Raw genomic sequence first — 20758 nt, 5'->3', positions numbered from 1 at the left:
TATAATACAGAATTGCTAAAAATTAAACTTAAACCTAAAGATCTAATTCAAATTATTAAAATACAATTTACAGTAACACTAAAAAACTTTGGCTTGAACATGAAGAAACTACAATGTCCAAAATCGTTTATTTATACATATTATGTGTGAAATAAAATAAAACCTTTCAAAAACATATTTTTGTGTCATTACAGAAATGAAACCAGTTGCATTGCAGGTGTTCAGTGATTTACTTTATTTGACACCTGTCTGTCTGTAATCTGTAACATCATGTTTGACATAATGCCATCAAAATTGCTTGTCCTCTCTGTACTGTAGGCTCGACTGGTTTAAGGACCTGAATCTGAAGTGGTACGGTCTTCCTGCTGTGTCTAACATGCTGTTGGAGATCGGTGGGCTGGAGTTCACCGCCTGTCCATTCAGCGGCTGGTACATGGGCACTGAGATCGGCGTCAGAGACTTCTGTGACAGCTCACGATACAACATACTGGAGGTATCAGTCTCAGAAATACACCACAGACTGTACACAGCCTCACCTGCCTCCTTAAAATTAAACACCCTGCCATAGTCTGCCCAACCTGCAATACATTTTAATGCATGTGTATTTTAAAAACGCAAAGAGCTGATAACGGTTGATGTTATCACAGCCTCTATTATTTCAGTTTTGTTTTGAGGGTTATACATGCAGCAAAGATATGACAATGACTCAATGAGAGACCCTTTCATAATATCATTTAAAAGGTGTTATACTTCTCTTGATGCCCTCAAAATAAATTCATGTCAGATAAGATTGGCTTCCCCGTTTTCTCAAGATCTCCAGTGATGGATCGTGAATGGCAGTTCTATTAACCTCAGATCAGACCCGGTGAGAATATAGTTGAATCAGACGTCTGTGTACAGTATGAGTCACACCTTTCAATTTCAGGAAGTAGCCACGATGATGGGTCTAGACACGAGGAAGACATCGTCCCTGTGGAAAGACCAGGCGCTGGTGGAGATCAACATCGCTGTTCTTTACAGCTTTCAGGTGGGTTTCTAACTAACACATGCTTCGAGAAAACCCATATTTGGTGCCTGAAATGATCAACTTGTATGTTATATAGTATGCGAAATGAGTAGTATGTACAAAATCACTTTTCTCTCCCATGATGCCAAGGGACCTGACGAGCCATCAAATAAAAAAATATATAAAAGTACCAGAAAACTAAGTCTTGGAGTTCTCTTAAGAGTAAATATTTAACTTGTTTACCAACAAGTGAATTATTTTTGTGGTTGTTGATTGTACGTCATCATAGGTGAACAATCGTACGGGTCATGTGACCGTAAAAACATATCAGATGTAGAATGCATACTGCATCCGCACATACAACCTGATCTCACTGGAGGTCGTAACTTTTTTACGAAGGTGGTTAATTCATATGAATTCGTACGTTGTGAATCATACAAAATGTGCGACTACTAGAATAAAAGCTCCTACACCTAATGTCACTGGCACGAAACCAAATCATACTGAAATGTACGAATGAGACTATACGAATTCATACGAATTAGTTACCACGTAAAATAGTTACTCATTTGCCATGAGATGGTGTTGGCATACACAAGTAGGTACTTCATGTAATTCATTAGATGCTGTCACAGTACACAATTTTCAGATGCAGGGATACTCTTGGTTGTATATCCTGATAAAACAGGAAGTTTGTCATGAAACGTGAGGCCGCTGCTTAACTTTTGATTTGAAGTTTTGTGCGTGTGGTGTTAGGAGGTGGGTCGTTTTTATTCTAGAGGGCAGTTTATTGGATAAATTATTATACATCAGTCCCTGCGTCAGGAATATTTTATGATTCTTTACCTGGAAAATAGACAAATGCCTAAAGCAAATAAACAGACCTTCTATTATAGAAGAATCACGGTAATTGTTATTTATTGAATACTGTCGTTTGTTGACCCACAAGTCATTGTTTCTTTTTAAAAGGCTTTTACCCCAGGTTTCGACTTGAGTAAATAGAGTAGATATTATATTATTTCAGATGTAGAAAAACAATGACAACAATTCAATCCATTAGGAAAATTAGTCATGCAGCATTGCAAGCCAATCTGAAAAAATAAGTGGGCGGGTTTTATTAAGAGATGAGTGATTATTTCATACTCATTTCAGATCGTTTTATACATTTAGCATGTATGTTTTTTTTCAGACGCATAATTATGCAGTTGCCATTTTTTCCTCATTTGTGATGCAGATCTCAAAGGTTACCATCGTAGATCATCACTCAGCCACTGAGTCCTTCATGAAACACATGGAGAACGAGTACCGGGTGAGAGGCGGTTGCCCGGGCGATTGGGTGTGGATAGTGCCGCCCATGTCAGGAAGCATTACACCGGTTTTCCATCAGGAAATGCTCAACTATCGCCTCACGCCCTCCTTTGAGTACCAGGTTTGTCTTTTCTTTTGTTTGGGCAGTGGTTCTCAAACTTTTACGAAGTAGGGCCCATTAAATAAAGACTTGTAATCTTAAACTTAGACTTTTTATTAAACTAAAACCCCTTGAGTTATTCAATGCTGGAACATCTATTCTTTTGGTTGGTGGTCTTCTTTTTCTGATGTTTGATTGCATAAATTAAATGATAAATTTCGATATTTCATAAAATGTTACAAAATCTGTGGCCCCCCTGGATCCATCTTGGGGCCCCCCAGTTTGAGAACCACTGGGTTAAAGTCATACCACAATTATTCACGTTTAATCCTTGTGTGGCCAACAATTCAAAAAGTTATATAAACCAAACAAAAAAGAGAAATTAGCCTTCAGAGTACTTTTACCACTGTATTTTTAGGCCTCAAAACGACTTAAAAATGCTTCTGTTTTGCATTCTTCTCTAATTTACTACAAACAGTTCAGTCGCAAATTATGGTGTCAAATTGAAATCCCAAATTTCCTAAATCTATTATTGACAGTGTGACAGCTGTCATTGCCCCCACAAAACCCTTAAATAATCCATGTTATTTCAGCATTATTGGAGAATGTTTCGAAGAGCAGTTTTGTGTTTCAATAGAAGCAGAACATCTGACCTTTTGAACAAAAGATTACACATAGTCAAAGATTTTCACAAATACGCTTGGCAGATGATCCAAACCGGTTTCCGATGGATGCATTCAGGCTTTATATAGGATCAGTACTTGTATTCTCTGGAAATCGAACCCATGACCTTTGAACCATTGCTCTCTCTCTTTTTTTGTCCAGACTGACCCGTGGAACACTTACGTGTGGAAAGGGGTGAATGGAACACCCACTAAGAAGAGAGCGATCGGCTTTAAGAAACTTGCCAAGTGAGTGGGCAGAGGGTCCTGACCCTCCATTGTTTGTTTTAATGTGAAGCGCAAAGCGCACAATTCTTTGACCTAAGCTGTGCAAATCCATGCTTCTGAAGGACGTCTGTCTGCAGCGCCTCCACTTTCAGGGTCATTTGTTGTAAATTACAATCCATAGTCACAGAACTACAACCATCAGTTGTGTTAATAGCTGTTTAAAAGCTTTTTCTACAGTATTTCCCCATTCTTACAGTGGAATATAATGGCTGAAGAGCGCACAAAGCAATGTACTGTTGAGCACAAGCCTCACTTAGTTGGGTTTCTTTCAGCGTCCATTCAGTGTTTAGTTTGCCAGCTATTATGGAAATTGTCCGCAGGATATAAGTAGTTACATTTACGTGATTGTGTGGTCTCGGAAGTGGAGGGCGTGATCGTCTGTCAGCTAGTTAATGTCTCGCTGAGAGACAGCAAAAGATGACGTTCTAAGGAGTTCGTTCTTGCCGCTTTGTGTTCGATTTACAGGGCTGTGAAATTCTCGGCCAAACTCATGGGACAGGCCATGGCCAAAAGAGTAAAAGCCACCATCCTGTTCGCCACGGAAACCGGGAAATCGCAGGATTATGCAAAGACACTTTGCGAGATTTTCAAGCACGCGTTTGACGCCAAGGTAAAATGACAAGTGTTTGTGACCGATTCTTAATCTTGTTTTTATTTATTTTGCACAGTCCTTTTATTTCCATAGTTATGGTTTCCATTTTTCACTTATTTTGTGCAACGCCTTTAAGAAACTATAATATATTAATTGTTTAATTTGCAGTAGTGACTTACTTGTTCTCAGGCCATTATTGCTCACAGTTTGCAGGTCTTTATATATGTTAAATTGTTCCCAACTCCCCATCATTTTTGCAAAGCAAAAATGACATTTTTGCAGGATCACAAAATAATCCTTGACAACCATAAAAGGTACCATTTGCATAACTTTTATTGGGTTCTTATATGTTTTACTCTGACTAGGAGGGTCAAGTGTCTAATTGACCAATTGAGGGTATGCACTGATGTCACTTTCCCACGTGAACCGGCCAGGACACGCCCCTTTAAGTGCCAGGACACGTTTCCTTGAGTGTGATATAGTGATATATTGCACGTAGTAGCGTTTCCTTATATTGTACGCAGCCATTTTGCTGAGTGTTTGCCACTCAAGGGAGCGTGTTTTGGCGTGTTCACATGGTGTTGTGACGTTACGGTGTGCAAACCTGGACGGTTAAGTGTTGATGTCATATCTGTGACACCATAAAGTTTATTTCACAATACTGACCCCATATATATTTTTTTTGTTCTTCATTACACATCAAGCTCTTATTTGATTTCTCATTATATAATCTCTTCTAAATCCTTTTCATATCCAGGTGAATCTCTCAAATAATTTGAACTTTTTTTAACAAAAAAGTCAAAAGGACAGTAACATTTAACACAACTTCTTCCACTCCATTGCTACAGATTGCAATGTAAGCGAGCCATTTTCTTACGATAACCACGAAAATGCAAATCAAAAACTTGGATGCCACAATGCGTTGCCACTAAAACTGAATCGCCTGCACTCAGAGTTGTAGTTTAAGAAAAGATTAGTACAACTTAAATCTATGTGAGCTATTAAAAAACGGATCACGTTTTTAGCTGGGGGCAGCAGTAATATTCTAAGTTATATTTTATCGGAGAGAATAATCAATCTTGATCGTGCGTGATTAAAATGCAGATGATGCTAATATAATACTTTTCTCTCTCTTGTCTCAGCCCGGGGGCGAGCCCCCCGCCACACGCACCGATGCAACTTTTTTGTTAATTGTATCTCGATGAATTAGCTGCTCGTTAGGATCCTACGACGTGTTCATTAACGTCACGCCCCTTGTGGATGGAGAGACAACGTGCCTCTCATCCAAATGCATGTGTTTCGTTTCAAACATTCCCTAAAATATCTCTAAGCACTGAAACAACATTTGGCAACCATGATATGAACAATCATTAGCTTCTGGCGTACGGGTTAATTGAAATCAAGATTGGAGGACGTGATTAAGATCTCAAACAACATAAGAAACTTGTTTTTTTTCTGACGACAACGCAAGTGATGCACACCTGTGCAAAACGTGTCGCCGTGATGCTGAGATGTTAAGAGCAGTTGCCAGGGTGTTGCTATGTTGTTGCTAAAGTGTTCCACAAAACCAATTCACATCTTTTTCTGCAGGTCATTGCTATGGATGAATATGACACCGTCGATCTAGAACACGAGACCCTGGTGTTAGTGGTAACCAGTACGTTCGGCAACGGGGACCCTCCTGAAAACGGAGAGGTGAGGTGTTACACGTTACATATTTATAATCTAAATAAAAATAAGAGTGCACAAAGCCGTCAACACTTTACAACACAACAAAATGTGCTTTTCATCTTGATGAGAGGACTTCACCCACATGCGATAGATGAGCTGAATTATGCTGGAATGTCAGCGCTGTCCCGGTTGATGTTGCGATGGTAAACTAGCGTGGGAAGGGCCACTAACTCTGTTTCTCTTTCTCACTTTTATGCCGTGCAGAAATTTGGTGCAGCGCTGATGGAAATGCGACATCCTACAACAAGTGTGGAGGACAGAAAGTAAGTGAGCGTGTGTGTGTGCGCGTGGAGACGCAAGCGCCTGATTCTGTTCCCTTCCTCCTACCCATCTGCTTTCCCATAATTAATTTTTTTCAGTGTCCTCCGCTGACACCTACACAGACGTACATATACGCAACACACACACACAGCTTGCATTTCTTCTGTATTTTGTATGCAGTTCATATTTTATACACACGCTGATCTCAAAAGCTGTATTACTGTGGATTGGTGTATATTAACATACAGTTATGATATTGGCTATATTTGAGGGGACATTTGTCAGGGATCAAAAATCAGCCCTGAAATGAAATGCTGAAGTACACACAAAATACAAAGTCATAAAGCATTGAGAGCGTTTCTTCTGTCTTCTTCAGGACATACAAGGTGCGTTTCAACAGCGTCTCTTCGTACTCTGACACTCGCAAATCTTCCAGCGATGAACCCGAACCCAAACCTAACTTTGAGAGCACTGGAGCACTCGCCAACGTCAGGTAACATCAATTTGTTTGAGTTCACAAATGCGTTTCAAACATGATTTAAAGGGAAATCCAAAAATCACCTTCATGTCATTCCAAACCCGTATGACTTTCTTTCTTTCTTCTGCAGAAGGCATAAGAAGATAATTTGAAGAATGTTGGTAACCAAACAACACTGACCCCCTTTGACATTTCTCAAAATATCTTCATTTGTGTTTCACAGATGAAAGAGTCAGACACAGGTTTTAAGTGAGATTAGGGTGAATAAATGATGACGGTAGTTTTGTTTTTTGGGGAACTATCCCTAAAACTTCAATGACTAGGGTGCTGTCTTGTTGTGTATTTAGCAGACAGTTAACACGTTTATTGGTAGTACAAGTTTATGAAGTTTATGTTTGTCCCTTACAGAAAAAAAACTGTCAAATGAGCAAACAAACATGGTCATGTGTGAGATGTGAATTTGGAAAACTAAATGTAAATTTCCCTGTGACATCCATGGATTGCATGTAAAAAACGTAGTGAAAATGTTAACATATTTTTCTTTAACTCTGTGTATGTTTGTAAGGTTTCGTCCGATGTGTGATTTCTCTGCCATAAAATTAAACAGCATCTTCAAAAGTAAACATAAAAAGGGCAGAAAACAAGCATCTATAGTTAGTTCAGTTTGAAAAGAAATCCCGTCCAGAAGCAATCAAAAGAAATTTCACCCTGGCAGACTCTCGTCTCCGTGTCAGATTTGACTTGTAGGCTTCGCGTTTATGCGGTCGGACGTTTTTTGTGCTCTGTCCCTGAATTTCATCCTGTTTAGTTTTCACAGTTTAAGGATCAAAGCTCACAGCCTCTGGCCTGCTGTCCGATGCAGCCCTCACTTTTAATCCGTTTGCCTCTGCATGTTCGTGCGGTGCGCCCTTTGTTTGTGTGTACTAAGTGTTTTGGTCACTTGTTTTCTTCCGTTCAGATTCTCAGTGTTTGGCCTTGGCTCACGGGCATACCCACACTTCTGTGCGTTTGCCCACGCAGTGGACACGCTGTTCGAAGAGCTTGGCGGGGAACGAATCCTCCGCATGGGAGAAGGAGACGAACTCTGCGGCCAGGAGGAATCTTTCAGAACGTGGGCCATAAAGGTTTTTAAGGTAGTTCCCAAAGCCAGCAGTTGACACAGACGCTTGGTTGCATTTCGTTGTTTCATATTTAAAAAATGTTATGGACAAGCTTGTTTTCAGCTTTAGGAACTATAAGGAAATTAAAGAATTTAGTTTTTATAAAAAAAAATATACTTTGTTTGGTCAAAAGTCAATGCTTTTGTCGTATAATAGTTTTAACCTGAGATTAACCAAAGTGAACAAAATTAGAGAAGCATCGATGCTAAATTTCTCCACCGATAACGATAGCCGATTATTCAGAGTGATAGCTGCCGATACAGATTCAATAAATATCTTAACTTTCTGAATTCATATAATGACTATAAATATTGAACATAAAACTGGTGATGTTTCTGAACATTTTCTATAATGTGTACAGAGAACTAATTAAAAACATTTTCCTGTCCTGATATAGTTCGGCCGACATCCTTGACAGTTGAAATCCACAGCTTTTTTCTCTCTGTCGCCATCTGTGTTTAAACATGAAATTGCATGCTACTATCATGTACTTATCTATCCATGTGTTGAGGTCTCAAGTCTACTTTATTTATGAAGCCCTTTCCACTACACAGTAGACCAAAGGGCTGTACTCTGTAAATAGATAAAATAAAATGAATAAAATGATAAAATAAAATAACACAACCAATGAAAAAGAAAACATAAACAAATGATACAAACGTTGGGTCAGTCAGTTAAAGCCATAGGGAATAAATACGTTTTTGAACGAGTTTTAAAAAAAAACCTATAGTGGGTGCGGATCTAATATTCGGCGGAAGCCTATTCCACAGCCTTGGACCAGCTACGGAAAATGCACGATCTCCTTTAGTTTTTAAGCGAGTTCTTGGGACAGAAAGAAGTACAACATTGAAAGACCTTTGAGTTCTACACGAGTTCCTATGGATCAGTTCCAAAATATATTCTGGGGCCATACCGTGAACAACTTTAAAAACAAATAACACATCTTATAGTGAATCCTATAACTTATCGGGAGCCAATGCAGGTTTTTTAACACGGGGGTAATATGCTCCATTTTCTTTGTGCTAGTGAGAATCCTCGCAGCTGCATTCTGGACCACTTGCAACTTAGAAATCAAGGATTGATTTACTTCAATGTACAGCGCATTACAATAGTCCAGACGGGAGGAAATAAATGCATGAATCACTATCTCTAAATCCTTGGATAAGAAAGATTTCATTTTAGCAATAATCCTCAACCGATAAAAGCAACTCTTCACCACACAAGTCTCCTGCTTTTTGAAAGTAAGAGCTGGGTCAAAGATGACTCCTAAATTTCTTAACTGTGACCGCACATTAGAAGACCATGATCCTAAAAGAGCATTATTGTCTATGTAAACTTGATTTGACCCAAATAAAATTACCTCAGACTTAGTCGTATTAAGCTGAAGACGATTAAGCATTCGCCAGCATTTCACCTCCTCAAGACAAGATAACAAAGATGACTGAGAAGACGGTCCTCCCGATTGAATGGGGAGATAAATCTGAATATTATCAGCATAAAAATGATATGACATATTGTGTTCGGACTGACATTTTTCACAAAATGATGTCAGGTTTAATTTATATCTGCTTTCAACACCAATATTTATGCTTGCTTTAAAACATCTTCTGCACTTATGCTTTACTTTATACTGTATGTGATAAAAAAAGTTGAACACATTTGTCTTAAAGCATCAGTTAAATTCGCCCGTTTTGACATCCAATTTTCTTCGCCCCAGGCTGCGTGTGACGTCTTCTGTGTCGGCGACGACGTTAATATCGAGAAAGCGAACAATTCTCTGATTAGTAATGACCGGAGCTGGAAGAAAAGCAAATTCAGGATGACATACACAGCAGAGGCACCGATGCTAACACAAGGTACATCGCTGCTGTGGTATTTTCCATTTCTCAAGGAATGAGTCATCATTTCACAATGCCAGTAAACTTCTGTCAAATTAAGCCAGTCTTGATCTCTCACTCTCTGAATGGCAAAGCTTTATTTGCCTCCAAATTTATGACGCATGCCAATTGACTCTTGAAGAGAATTTCATTTTTGTGCCTCATTAGCTTGACACAGTTCCCCTCACGACAATGTTAGCGTTGCCAAGAGAGTTGTAAACACTTGTTTGTTCAATTTATGTTGGTCTAAACAAAGAATTTAGAATGTAGTGCGATTTTGTTTTTTTACCCTTTTGCAGTTCAGTCTTGAAATAGGATGTTTAACTATACCATTAGGTTTAAATAAATTGAGTTTGTAGAGGCGACGAATTGCATTACAAATGCACTAATTTCACCCAACACATCTGATCTGGTTTTGTGTCTACACTCAGCGCTTTTCAACATCCACAAGAAGAAAGTTTACGGGGCCAAATTTCTGCAGAGACAGAACCTACAAAGCCACAGATCGAAGTATGTTTCACTTCATATTGTCAAATGGGATATTTTTTCACATTTACAATCGTAATTACTGTGTACATCTGTTTAATCGTATCTATCTTTTTTATTATTGCCTGTTAGCCGATCAACTATATTTGTGCGGCTCGACGCCAACAACCACGAGAGCTTGAATTACATGCCCGGTGACCATTTAGGCATTTTCCCTGGCAACAACGAAGATATAGTTACCACCCTTATTGACAAACTGGAAGACGCACCACCTGTCAATCAAATTGTGAAAGTGGAATTCCTTGATGAGAGAAACACGGCATTGGGTAACACAAACATATATGCAATTTTTTTTCACCCATCATCATAAAATTGTGCAGATGTGAAACCGACAAAAAAAAAATTTGCTTCATAGAACTAAAGTGGTTTCCTATTGAAGCTACTGTTACTGTTATTATTAGACAATTTTTATTGAGATTAAATCAATCTGGGCGAGTTTGGATGCTAGCGCACATATGATTTGTTTTAGCTGTGAATGACAGGATTCTTAGGCTCTCGCCATTATTTGACTCTGAATGCTGTAATGTGTCAATCATCCACTAATTGGGATTTATTTCTTGTGCTTAAGGCACCGTCCCAGTTTCTCTTTGAGCCGTTTTATTCATTGTGTCATAAAAAAGGTTATTTAACTCACATCAGTGACAGATTTTTTTACAGTTGTAATGCATCAAAACTGTATGTTTTCAGTCCGCCACTAATGGCTGCTTCCTGACGGGATGCATGCTGTATTCAAAACATCCTTAGCTTCTTGTTTTGTGGTTGGATTTCCTCGCTCACTTTATTTGAATTTAGAGATTAAAGAAATAGTAACCGAATAATACAAATGGTTAAAATACACATAAGGAGAATACTTAACAACAAAACATGAATGGGAATAGATGTGGTCGAGCTCCAGCACCCACAAGTTCCTGCAGTAATGTAAAAAGAATATTGTATCAACGTTATTGCCAAACAAATGTTGGTATGAAAATGTAGAAGGGGGTGGAGTGAGCTGCTAGACGCCGCTAAATGTCAAACCCTGGACTATTTCTTTCAACAAACACATTTTTTAATACACTGTCATGAAAGAATCAGATGTAAGTTTTCCATCTAAGGCTCTTACCGTATCTAGGGACTGTATCTAGAGAAATTTTTGCATATTTAACCAATCAGGACAAGCGATCTGGATTCATCTCTCTCTATTTTGTAGGTGTGATCAGTAACTGGATGGATGAAATCCGCATCCCGCCGTGCACCATCTATCAGGCTTTCAAATACTTCCTGGATATTGCCACGCCCCCCAGTCCTCTTCTGCTCCAACAGTTTGCTCCTTTAGCTACCAATGAGAAACAGAGAAAAAGACTGGAGGTGCTCAGCAAGGTAAGAAATGCCACAGTTACGCAAGACTTTTACTTGCATCATCAGCCGAGACGAAGCGCATCACTCCGCCACACGCATCTCTGCCTTTTCCGTCTCCAATCGGCAGTAATTTTCTCAGTTTGATTACGTATTACCTCTGGAAATCAACCCCCTTCCTTTCCTCGTTCTTTTATCCCCCTCCTATGTCTGTATTTCTCCCTCACACAAGCCTCTCGATGTCAACGCCATGAGCTGTCCTCGAGACGCGGGAATATTTCTCTTTCATCACCTCCCACTGAAACACTCGCAATTTTCGCAATGTTGCTAAAAATGTTTGTTTAGTTAGTGAGTCATTTTTTCTTGTTAACATGATTTGAGGGAGACAGATGAGGAGATGGACAGAACGTTGAGTTGCAGAAGGTCACTCAGTCGAGTTTACTGCTGGTTCGTCAGGGCACAGAAGGATGAAAATAAAGTCTTTCTGAATGATGATGAATACGTTCTATAGACCACTTCGTAAGATGTAAACACTGGTCCAGAAGCACTTCTGATTTCATATTTTATTACAATCTTACATTTACACTTAAATCTTAAAGGGGTCATACTGCGCGAATACATGTTTTTCAGTTACTTTGGCATGTTGTAAGTTGCACATGCATGTATTAGACGCATAAAATTGCAAAAATTAAAGGTTCTGACCAAAAGATGCATTCTATCTAAAAGCTAATGCTCACCCAGACCTGCCTGAAATGCCTCGTGAAACCACACCCCTGCATATCTATGTCAGTTCGTGGTATGATTTGACTAAGACTGCCCAAATGTATACGTAAGTAAGGTAGGTGTTATGTCAGTACAATTGCTTTGGAACCTGATGTTCAATATATGGTAAGAGGCGTTACATTTCAGCCACACGCTTGCAGTATTGCAGTGTGATGAAATAATCTTTTTTTTTTTAGTCACTGATTTCATACATCTTGACATTCAAATAATGTGCGACTTTATATCATCAACGATCGTATTCTTTTCCGTATCGTGACGTACACTCACCTAAAGGATTATTAGGAACACCTGTTCAATTTCTCATTAATGCAATTATGGTGGTGGTGTAATGGTGTGGGGGGTTTCTTGGCACACTTTAGGCGCCTTAGTGCCAATTGGGCATCGTTTAAATGCCACGGCCTACCTGAGCATTGTTTCGGACCATGTCCATCCCTTTATGACCACCATGTACCCATCCTCTGATGGCTACTTCCAGCAGGATAATGCACCATGTCACAAAGCTCGAATCACTTCAAATTGGTTTCTTGAACATGACAATGAGTTCACTGTACTAAAATGGCCCCCACAGTCACCAGATCTCAACCCAATAGAGCATCTTTGGGATGTGGTGGAACGGGAGCTTCGTGCATCCCACAAATCTCCATCAACTGCAAGATTCTATCCTATCAATATGAGCCAACATTTCTAAAGAATGCTTTCAGCACCTTGTTGAATCAATGCCACGAAGAATTAAGGCAGTTCTGAAGGCGAAAGGGGGTCAAACACAGTATTTGTATGGTGCTCCTAATAATCCTTTAAGTGAGTGTATATCTGAGTGAAAGGGCTTCCGAAATGGGAGGGCGGACTTGATTTCGTCTACTGAAAAGTGATTGCATCGTTGGATGGCCGTTGCCAACAAAAAGGATGCAGATTTAATGCCAGTTTGCTATCTGTCAGTCATTGGAGACCCGCCCTCACGATATTACCCGTGACAGGAAGTAAAGTGAAGCCATTTTGAAGGGGGAGGTGGTTAACCTTTTTGATTAAAGATAACAAGTGCAAATGATTTTTACAAAAAGAATGATGTGCACTGATATATTACTTATAATTAATACTGCATCACTGTGTGAAACAATTGGAATTGTCACCTTTAATGTCAATTTAATTTAATTTCATAACTTTAAAAAGCATTCAAAATGAAAGAGAATAGGCATCCCCAAGTAAAACTATAACAATACAGAGGATCAGTATCATTTGGATCACTTTCAAAGTGATTGTTTTTCTAAACATAGGGAACCAATCAAAATCCATTTCAATCTAAAGGGACTGACACATTCATAATGTGAAACGGCAGCGCAGGACCTCAGAATAACCATCACACTTTCATCAGTTGATGTGGACGCTAATGGAGTTATTGTTTTTGAACAAGCATTTCATCTCTTCTTGTCCCCTCAGGGTCTGCAGGAGTATGAGGAGTGGAAGTGGTACAATAATCCCACCATTGTGGAGATGTTTGAGGAGTTTCCTTCGCTTCAGATCCCCTCCACCCTGCTTCTGACTCAGCTTCCCCTCCTACAGCCACGGTATTACTCCATCAGCTCCTCTCCAGACCTCCACCCGGGCGAGATTCACCTCACTGTGGCTGTGGTGTCCTACCGCGCCAGAGGTAAAAACACAAGATTTTACTTAGTTCATACATTATGATGCTTTATTGAGTTATAAGTTGATTCAATACTTCTGTTCTATATATTTATATAATTCATAAATAAACAATTTGATCGAAAGTTTCCCATAATTTTAAAAAAAGTTGTTGATGGATCGAACTAAAAGATAAGGCCGCATTATCTGAGATCATCTGTGCAAACATCATTGAGATCTCTTTCAAATCTCCAGAGACGAGCGTTATTAGATTCTTATTCTCAGGAGGAGGTTTTGAGAAGCAGGAGATTAGCAGATGTCTCCATTCGCTGTAAAGCCTTATTACTCTAAAGATAAATTGCCCTCCCGATTCATTTTCATACTTTAAGCTTATTGTAAACATGTAATTATGTGAGTAATGGCATAATTAGCTGTTAAAATATAGCAATTTCAGTCCATTTGAGGGCAGCGATATCTGCCCGGCGCTGTCATAAATTGTAAGACATTAGATCGTGTCTAAGGGGGTGTAAGAGGATTATGGGTTTTATTTCGGTTAGATGGAGAAGGTCCCATCCACCATGGAGTGTGTTCATCCTGGCTCAACAGTCTGGAAGCTGAAGATACCGTGCCCTGTTTCGTCAGAGGGTAAAACTCTTACACACTCTTTAAATATGCTCACTGAAGCCTGTTTTGATTTAGATTTGATGGGATGCCTTTTTCTGTTTTAGTGCTCCTACGTTCCGTATGCAAAAAGACAGCCAGGTTCCCTGCATTCTGATTGGCCCAGGCACTGGAATCGCTCCGTTTAGAAGCTTCTGGCAACAGAGACTTTATGACATTGAAACTAAAGGTAGGATTTTGATTTCTTAATTTACTTCATTTAGATGAAATTTAGGAATATTTGTGTTATATATTTATAGATGTTTAGAATGTTGAATCTTAAAGCTGCAATCCATAACGTTTGCATTTGTATTGTCTTCGTTTAAAACGAAGGATTGAAGGATAGCTTACGCACTTAACTTTACTAGGGTCGACGAAATGGCGAAATTGTAGCCAACTGTTCAGATTGTAAATTATTATTATTATAAGCTTACTGTTGTGAATCAGGGTAAAGATAAACAATAAATATTTATTTGGGTAGTATTTTTTTATAAATAAAATATCTGGAATAATTCATTTTAATATTTAATTTTTTAATAATATTAAATATTATATTAAACATCAAATACACAAATAAACTTATTTTATATAAATGTATATAATTTTATATTAATTTTATTTTTACACATAAGGATATTAAAAGGTTATATTTGCTTTTTACTAGTTTAAGAATAACTATGTAACAATGGTTTTTTTACAAAGGCAGACCAGGGGTCAAATTTACAGTATGCACACATGGACATTAAATGGCCATATCAGGATTTATAAAAATAAACTTGACCCACATTTCCCCCACTTCTGGATGCTCTTTTGATTCTGTGTATGCTCAACCTTAAAGCATAGATATTTACACAAGTTTATATGTGAGATCCTGTTTATACATGAATTTGAAAAATGTAAGAGGTCATTTACATTTTGCGTCTAACTTTTTATTACACCCACATTTTGATTTACACCCACATTTTGCCATGTTTCTCTTAAACAGGACTCAAGGCGTGCCCCATGATCTTGGTTTTCGGGTGCCGGCAGTCACAGATTGACCACATTTATAAGGAAGAGACAATTCAGGCCAGAAACAAGGGCGTGTTTAAAGAGCTTTACACCGCATACTCCAGAGAGCCAGGGAAACCAAAGGTAAAACCCTGAGAAATCATCAAAGATATTTCTAATCCATCCTTTTTTTTTATCAGTGGAAGTTCAGCCAAAACGCTCTTTCTGAAGAATTTACCAACCCTAAATGGGACTAACCTAAATGTTTTGTCTCACACATAGTCAAACATCACTCACAACAGACTTTTGTCTGTTAACTGTTAAACTTTCTGTCTTTGTCTTAGAAATACGTTCAGGATGTTCTTCGTGAGCAGCTGTCTGAAAGTGTCTACAAACATCTCAGAGAGGAAGGAGGACACATATACGTCTGTGGTGATGTCACCATGGCTGGAGACGTACTGAAAACAGTCCAGCAGATCTTTAAACTGCATGGCAACATGTCTCTGGAGGACGCTGGCTTCTATATCAGCAAACTGAGGGTAAGACGCCACATCTTACAAACGTTTTGCTAAATTGGTTTGAGATTTGGATGTGAGTTTGTGGTCCAAAACTCTTTAACTTCTGATTGGTTTTGATAGCAGACAAAGTACATTAAATGTTGCATGATGTTCAGGCATTACGTAATATGTTAACAAAGTTAGTTTGGAAAAGAACCTACAACTGCTTTTCAAACAGTTTGCCTTTTCTTCTTCTATGTATGAAAGGATGAGAATCGATACCATGAGGACATTTTCGGTGTCACTCTACGTACCTACGAGGTCACCAACCGCCTAAGATCGGAATCTATTGCCTTCATCGAAGAAAGCAAGAAGGATACCGATGAGTAAGTTCTACATTCTCTTTCTCAGCGTGTCCTCCGATCGCCTCAGTTGCCACGACTTATCCTTGCTCGTAGGAGGACCTCACGGTCTGTAGATTACAGTAGATAAAGCCTCTGGACCGGCATTGCTGAATGCCAGCCGTAACCATAGAGACGGAGGCTGAGAAGAGGCTGCAGCGTAACAGGATTAGCGAGAAGAGAGTAGATACGGCGCTCTCTGTTTGCGCTCTCACAGATAAGAGCTTGTTCATAGCGCACTCTGCGTGAGAGCCGAGGGAGGAGAAGTGCTTTAGCCGTATCGCCGTTAACCGGACTGTTTGCCGCACGCTCGGCGTGGTTCCTGTGAGAGGCGTCGCTTGAGGTTTTTGTCGTTTTTTTGTTGAAAGTCCTTCTGGTGGAGGACGAGAGGCACCTCACATTCTTGCGTCATTTGCTAATAAATGTATGTAGAGGACAAAACTAAATAGAATATCATGACATAATGAAATGCATCATGAAGTGTTGCAGTCAATGCATAAATATACTCAGAAAAGCTAGCGGATGTATATGAATATGGCATTAAGTAAATAAAACACAACATGTATGATACCTTAAAATAAAAATGCAACACGCACTCCAATCGGGTTTTAAAATGCAATACATTTGACTAAGATAAATAAATAATGACATAAGTAAATGCATCGAAATTTTGGAAATCTATAAATAAAAATTCAGTTAATTAATATAAATTTAGTAAAAATAAATGTAATGATAAATGAAAAATACAGTAAGCATAAATACATAGTGGTAAAATATTTAAAAAACAATTTTCAAATGAATATATTATTAAATATAAAAATAAATAAATTAACAAAATAGGTATATTTTATATGTAAAAATAGAATATTTTTTATTTCATTTGACTTTTTTTTTTTTTTTAACCAAAAATATAAGGGCTATATTTTGTCTCTCTGTCGCCATCTCTATTTAAATCCAAAAATTGCAGCTTACTTTGTCTTATCTTTCCATGAGATAACTCATAAGCAGTAACTCAAGTCATTTCTGAAATAAAATCACAGTAATATATAAAATAGAAACAAATAATTAATTTATTGAAAAAGACAAATATATTTTTACTAAAAACTGAATATATTATTACATAAATATATACCTATTTTATGTTTATTTAATTAATTAATCAATTAATACATTTTTATATATAAACTTTTTTATAAACCTCTTTACCAGAGATGCAGTGAAGTCAAACAGACATTTCCCCCAATATCGTACGCAAAATCTCAATTTATAAATCTGTATTATAATCTAACTGTTGTGAATCTTTAAGACTAATGTATTATTAATCTTTGTTGTCTTCTCTACTGTTTTTTTACAGGGTATTTTGTTCATAGTCTCATTTGTCATCCATCTCGCAGATTTTTACTCAGATACTCCAATCAGTCAATCAGAAGCATGAGACGCCCACCACCAATTCCAAAACTGTGCCAAATTTGTCGATTTTTTTTGTTTTCTACTAGTTCTCATGTTTTGTGCATTTCTATGATCAAAGTCTACAAAATAAAGATAAGTACTCTTCATTTCTGAATGCACTTCATGTGTTATGCTTTGGTCCTCATTACTGGCCTTTGTGCTTTCTGACCCGTAAAAACAAAATGGAGTTCTACGCAAACGTATTGACCTCACTGTTAAGACTCAGAAAGTATTTGGTTTAGCCTGAAGTTTTGTGATCCACTAGATTATTTTTCATATCACCTGTTGAGTCTTTTATTAGAGTCCTTGCTAAAGATGTAGCGTGTTATGTTCTTCCTTTTTTAACAGAATTCACCAAAACGATTTTTACCACTCGCGCTGTATGCCATTGCTCAGAGAATCACATACTTCAAACATTATCCCACTTCAAACATTAAAGTCCCTATGAAATCAAAATGTACCTGATTTACTTTGTAGATGATTCGTTTTTTGGTGAACAAATATTTTGCCACGACTCTAATGGTTAGAGGGTCGGACTCCTGACCAGAAGCTTGCCGGTTCAATTCTTAGGGCCAGGCACCTTACACCCATTTGCTCTCCGGGCGCTGCAGTGATAGCTGCCCACTGCTCCGGGTGTACGACTTGCTTTGCGTGTGTTCACCACTCTCTGGATGGGTCAAAAGCAAAGGGTCACCATATCTGACAAATAGGTCACTTTCACTTCACAATACATCCATCCAAGTCAAAAAAGTCTTCAAAATCAAAATCTGAAAATGTTCCAACAGACCTTTTGAATAAAAACACTATCAATATTTGGCCATTTAACTTTTTTTCACGTCAATGTATCTATCAAGCATGCCCAGGTGGATAGACTAATTCAACATGTACAAAATCACGCTTTGTATATTATTGCTTCAATATATGAGAGAGTGCTAAATGACGGCAAAGTGTGACCGGGCATCTGAACATGCCGAGGTGTCATAAAATGTGGTTAAGAATCCCTTGAGACTAAGTTTAAATATCTTTCTTGTTAACAACCAACCCTCAACAAGGAATAAAAAGTAATGAAATTTAAGATATACTTCGATGTTCAAATGCATTTACGACTGACACCTGCTTGAGATTAAATTTTAGTGGGTTTAAATCGACATCTCTCGAGAATGTGTCAGGTCACACTTGACTCAAGCAACATGAGCATTCAAGAATTTTTGAAGGATTTTTTATTTATGTATCTTTTAAAGTTCCCTCTCCCCCATCTCTGATTCCCTTGCTTTATAAATTGCAGAAGTTATTATTTTTTTGTGAAGTCACAGTATTAACTAGGGCTACATACAGATGGCGACCGAAAGCTGTTTGAATGACAGGTTAAGTTCCACAAACACGGATTCTGAACATATTTATTAAATTCAAGAGTAGTAAATTTGTTAAAAATAGTTATTTGAATCTCACTAGGATACTTTTTTTGTTTGTTTTTTAGATTGATACTATTAAAGTGGCCATCCCTTAATATTAATATGCATTTATCAGAAACGTTTTGGGGAATCTGTACGATTCACAAGAATCCCTCTGGGCTACAGTCTTTCATGAATCGTCCTTGAAACTCTGAACCTCTGTATTTAGGATGAATTGACAAAAATATAGGGTGATGCTCTTAATTATAATTCTTTATTTAAAAAAATTCTGAGATGCACTTTTACCTGAGGAAAACTGTTTTTCAAATCCAAGCTGGATGAATCTGTAAATCTATCAGAGTTATTGTTGTCGTTTTAATAATTTCCAATTCTAACAAACAGCAAAAAATCAATGCAACATGTTTTTTTTTGCATGAAATGCCTTTTTAAATAGCAGTGAGAGGATTTTTTTATTTCTCAGAATTCTTTGAGAGACGTGAACAAGTTTAGTGTCTAGCTTGCCTTTGATTTGCTTTGAATATTTGTCATATTTTGGCATGACAAATTTGAGTTTGATTTTCTGTCGTCTTTCTGTAAGACTTGTTCTATGTTGGTAACACTGAATGTTTTCTTCCTCAAATTTGGGTTTTGCACCGTTCAAACTCTGTGATACAAAAAGTGCAGCAAAAAAAGCAAACGCACACATGCATATGTTTAAAGATACAGTAAATATCTAAATATAATATGTATGAGAACTTTTTAAGAATGTATTTTAATTATGGGTATTGTTTTTTGTTTTGTTCTGATTTGCTTGCAATATATTACGTGAATATGGTGTCTTATCTTTCCTATTGGTTTTCAGGTGAACTGAGGCGTTGATCTGAATGCATGACGTTTCATGTTCTGTTTTTCTCTCTTGAACCTGCACTTTGTCAGTTTAAATGTTGTGATCGCATCCGTCCTCTGTGACCGGACGGACAAGAGCTTGCAGGATTCTTCTTCTTTTTGTGTTTGTTCTTTGCTGCTGCTAACAGAAACTGTTCCAGTCAGTCTCCGCTGTGAATCCTCTATTGTGGAACTCTTGAAACGTTGAAACATTTACCATTTTAATGCATAAACTGCAAAGACTTTGCATCTAATTAATAAAACATTTTTATGTCAAAACTTGTATGTGATGCTCTTGCTTATCTGTTTGAATTGAAGATGAATTAAATGTTCTTCAAGCATGCTTTTTTCCAAGCACGTTGTTGCTCAGTCCTTCTGTCTGATTATTTTTTAATTGAATAATTTTCAAATGTTGTAATTTAGAAGAACTGTAAATTAGAAAATCAGAAACAAATCTGAAAGAGAAATTAAGAAAGCTGCATAGGACACACTTTTGAGGTTAGTGGGTGTTTATCTCGGAAGGGAAAAAATGAGAATTATTATTTGTCTCATTTATTTCTGTGAGATTCAGTTGCTATGTAAATTTCGTCTTTTTATTTTTCTGAATCTTTTACTTTCATCATTAAATTAAATTACTTATAATCATTAAAACTTCCACAACTAGATGTTATAATTGTATACATTTACAATTGCAAACCCATTTAATGCATGAAGGCGTACTTCAAAGACTTTACATCTAAT

The 20758-nt window shown here is 37.7% G+C and overlaps 1 protein-coding gene across 3 annotated transcripts in view; it reads left to right on the top strand.

Moving 5' to 3' along the window:
- Nucleotides 1-17848, top strand: part of nos1 (nitric oxide synthase 1 (neuronal)) — a 46494-nt gene extending 28646 nt beyond the window's left edge. For all 3 annotated transcript variants that reach the window (XM_056747006.1, XM_056747004.1, XM_056747003.1), the window contains exons 10-29: nt 319-493; nt 926-1027; nt 2241-2435; nt 3240-3325; nt 3830-3974; nt 5547-5651; nt 5892-5950; nt 6325-6441; nt 7385-7559; nt 9304-9442; nt 9895-9973; nt 10082-10275; nt 11199-11368; nt 13562-13772; nt 14302-14389; nt 14473-14594; nt 15390-15538; nt 15739-15933; nt 16159-16277; nt 17647-17848. In XM_056747006.1, the coding sequence (XP_056602984.1) occupies nt 319-493; nt 926-1027; nt 2241-2435; nt 3240-3325; nt 3830-3974; nt 5547-5651; nt 5892-5950; nt 6325-6441; nt 7385-7559; nt 9304-9442; nt 9895-9973; nt 10082-10275; nt 11199-11368; nt 13562-13772; nt 14302-14389; nt 14473-14594; nt 15390-15538; nt 15739-15933; nt 16159-16277; nt 17647-17662 (2641 nt within the window). In that variant the 3' untranslated portion in view covers nt 17663-17848. The remainder of the gene's footprint in view (nt 1-318; nt 494-925; nt 1028-2240; nt 2436-3239; nt 3326-3829; nt 3975-5546; nt 5652-5891; nt 5951-6324; nt 6442-7384; nt 7560-9303; nt 9443-9894; nt 9974-10081; nt 10276-11198; nt 11369-13561; nt 13773-14301; nt 14390-14472; nt 14595-15389; nt 15539-15738; nt 15934-16158; nt 16278-17646) is intronic.
- The last annotated feature ends 2910 nt before the right edge of the window (nt 17849-20758 follow it).

Source organism: Triplophysa dalaica, chromosome 4 (genome assembly GCF_015846415.1).
Source record: "Triplophysa dalaica isolate WHDGS20190420 chromosome 4, ASM1584641v1, whole genome shotgun sequence".
In the NCBI taxonomy this organism is placed as follows: Eukaryota; Metazoa; Chordata; class Actinopteri; order Cypriniformes; family Nemacheilidae; genus Triplophysa; species Triplophysa dalaica.
This window is presented reverse-complemented; position numbering and strand designations above follow the sequence as displayed.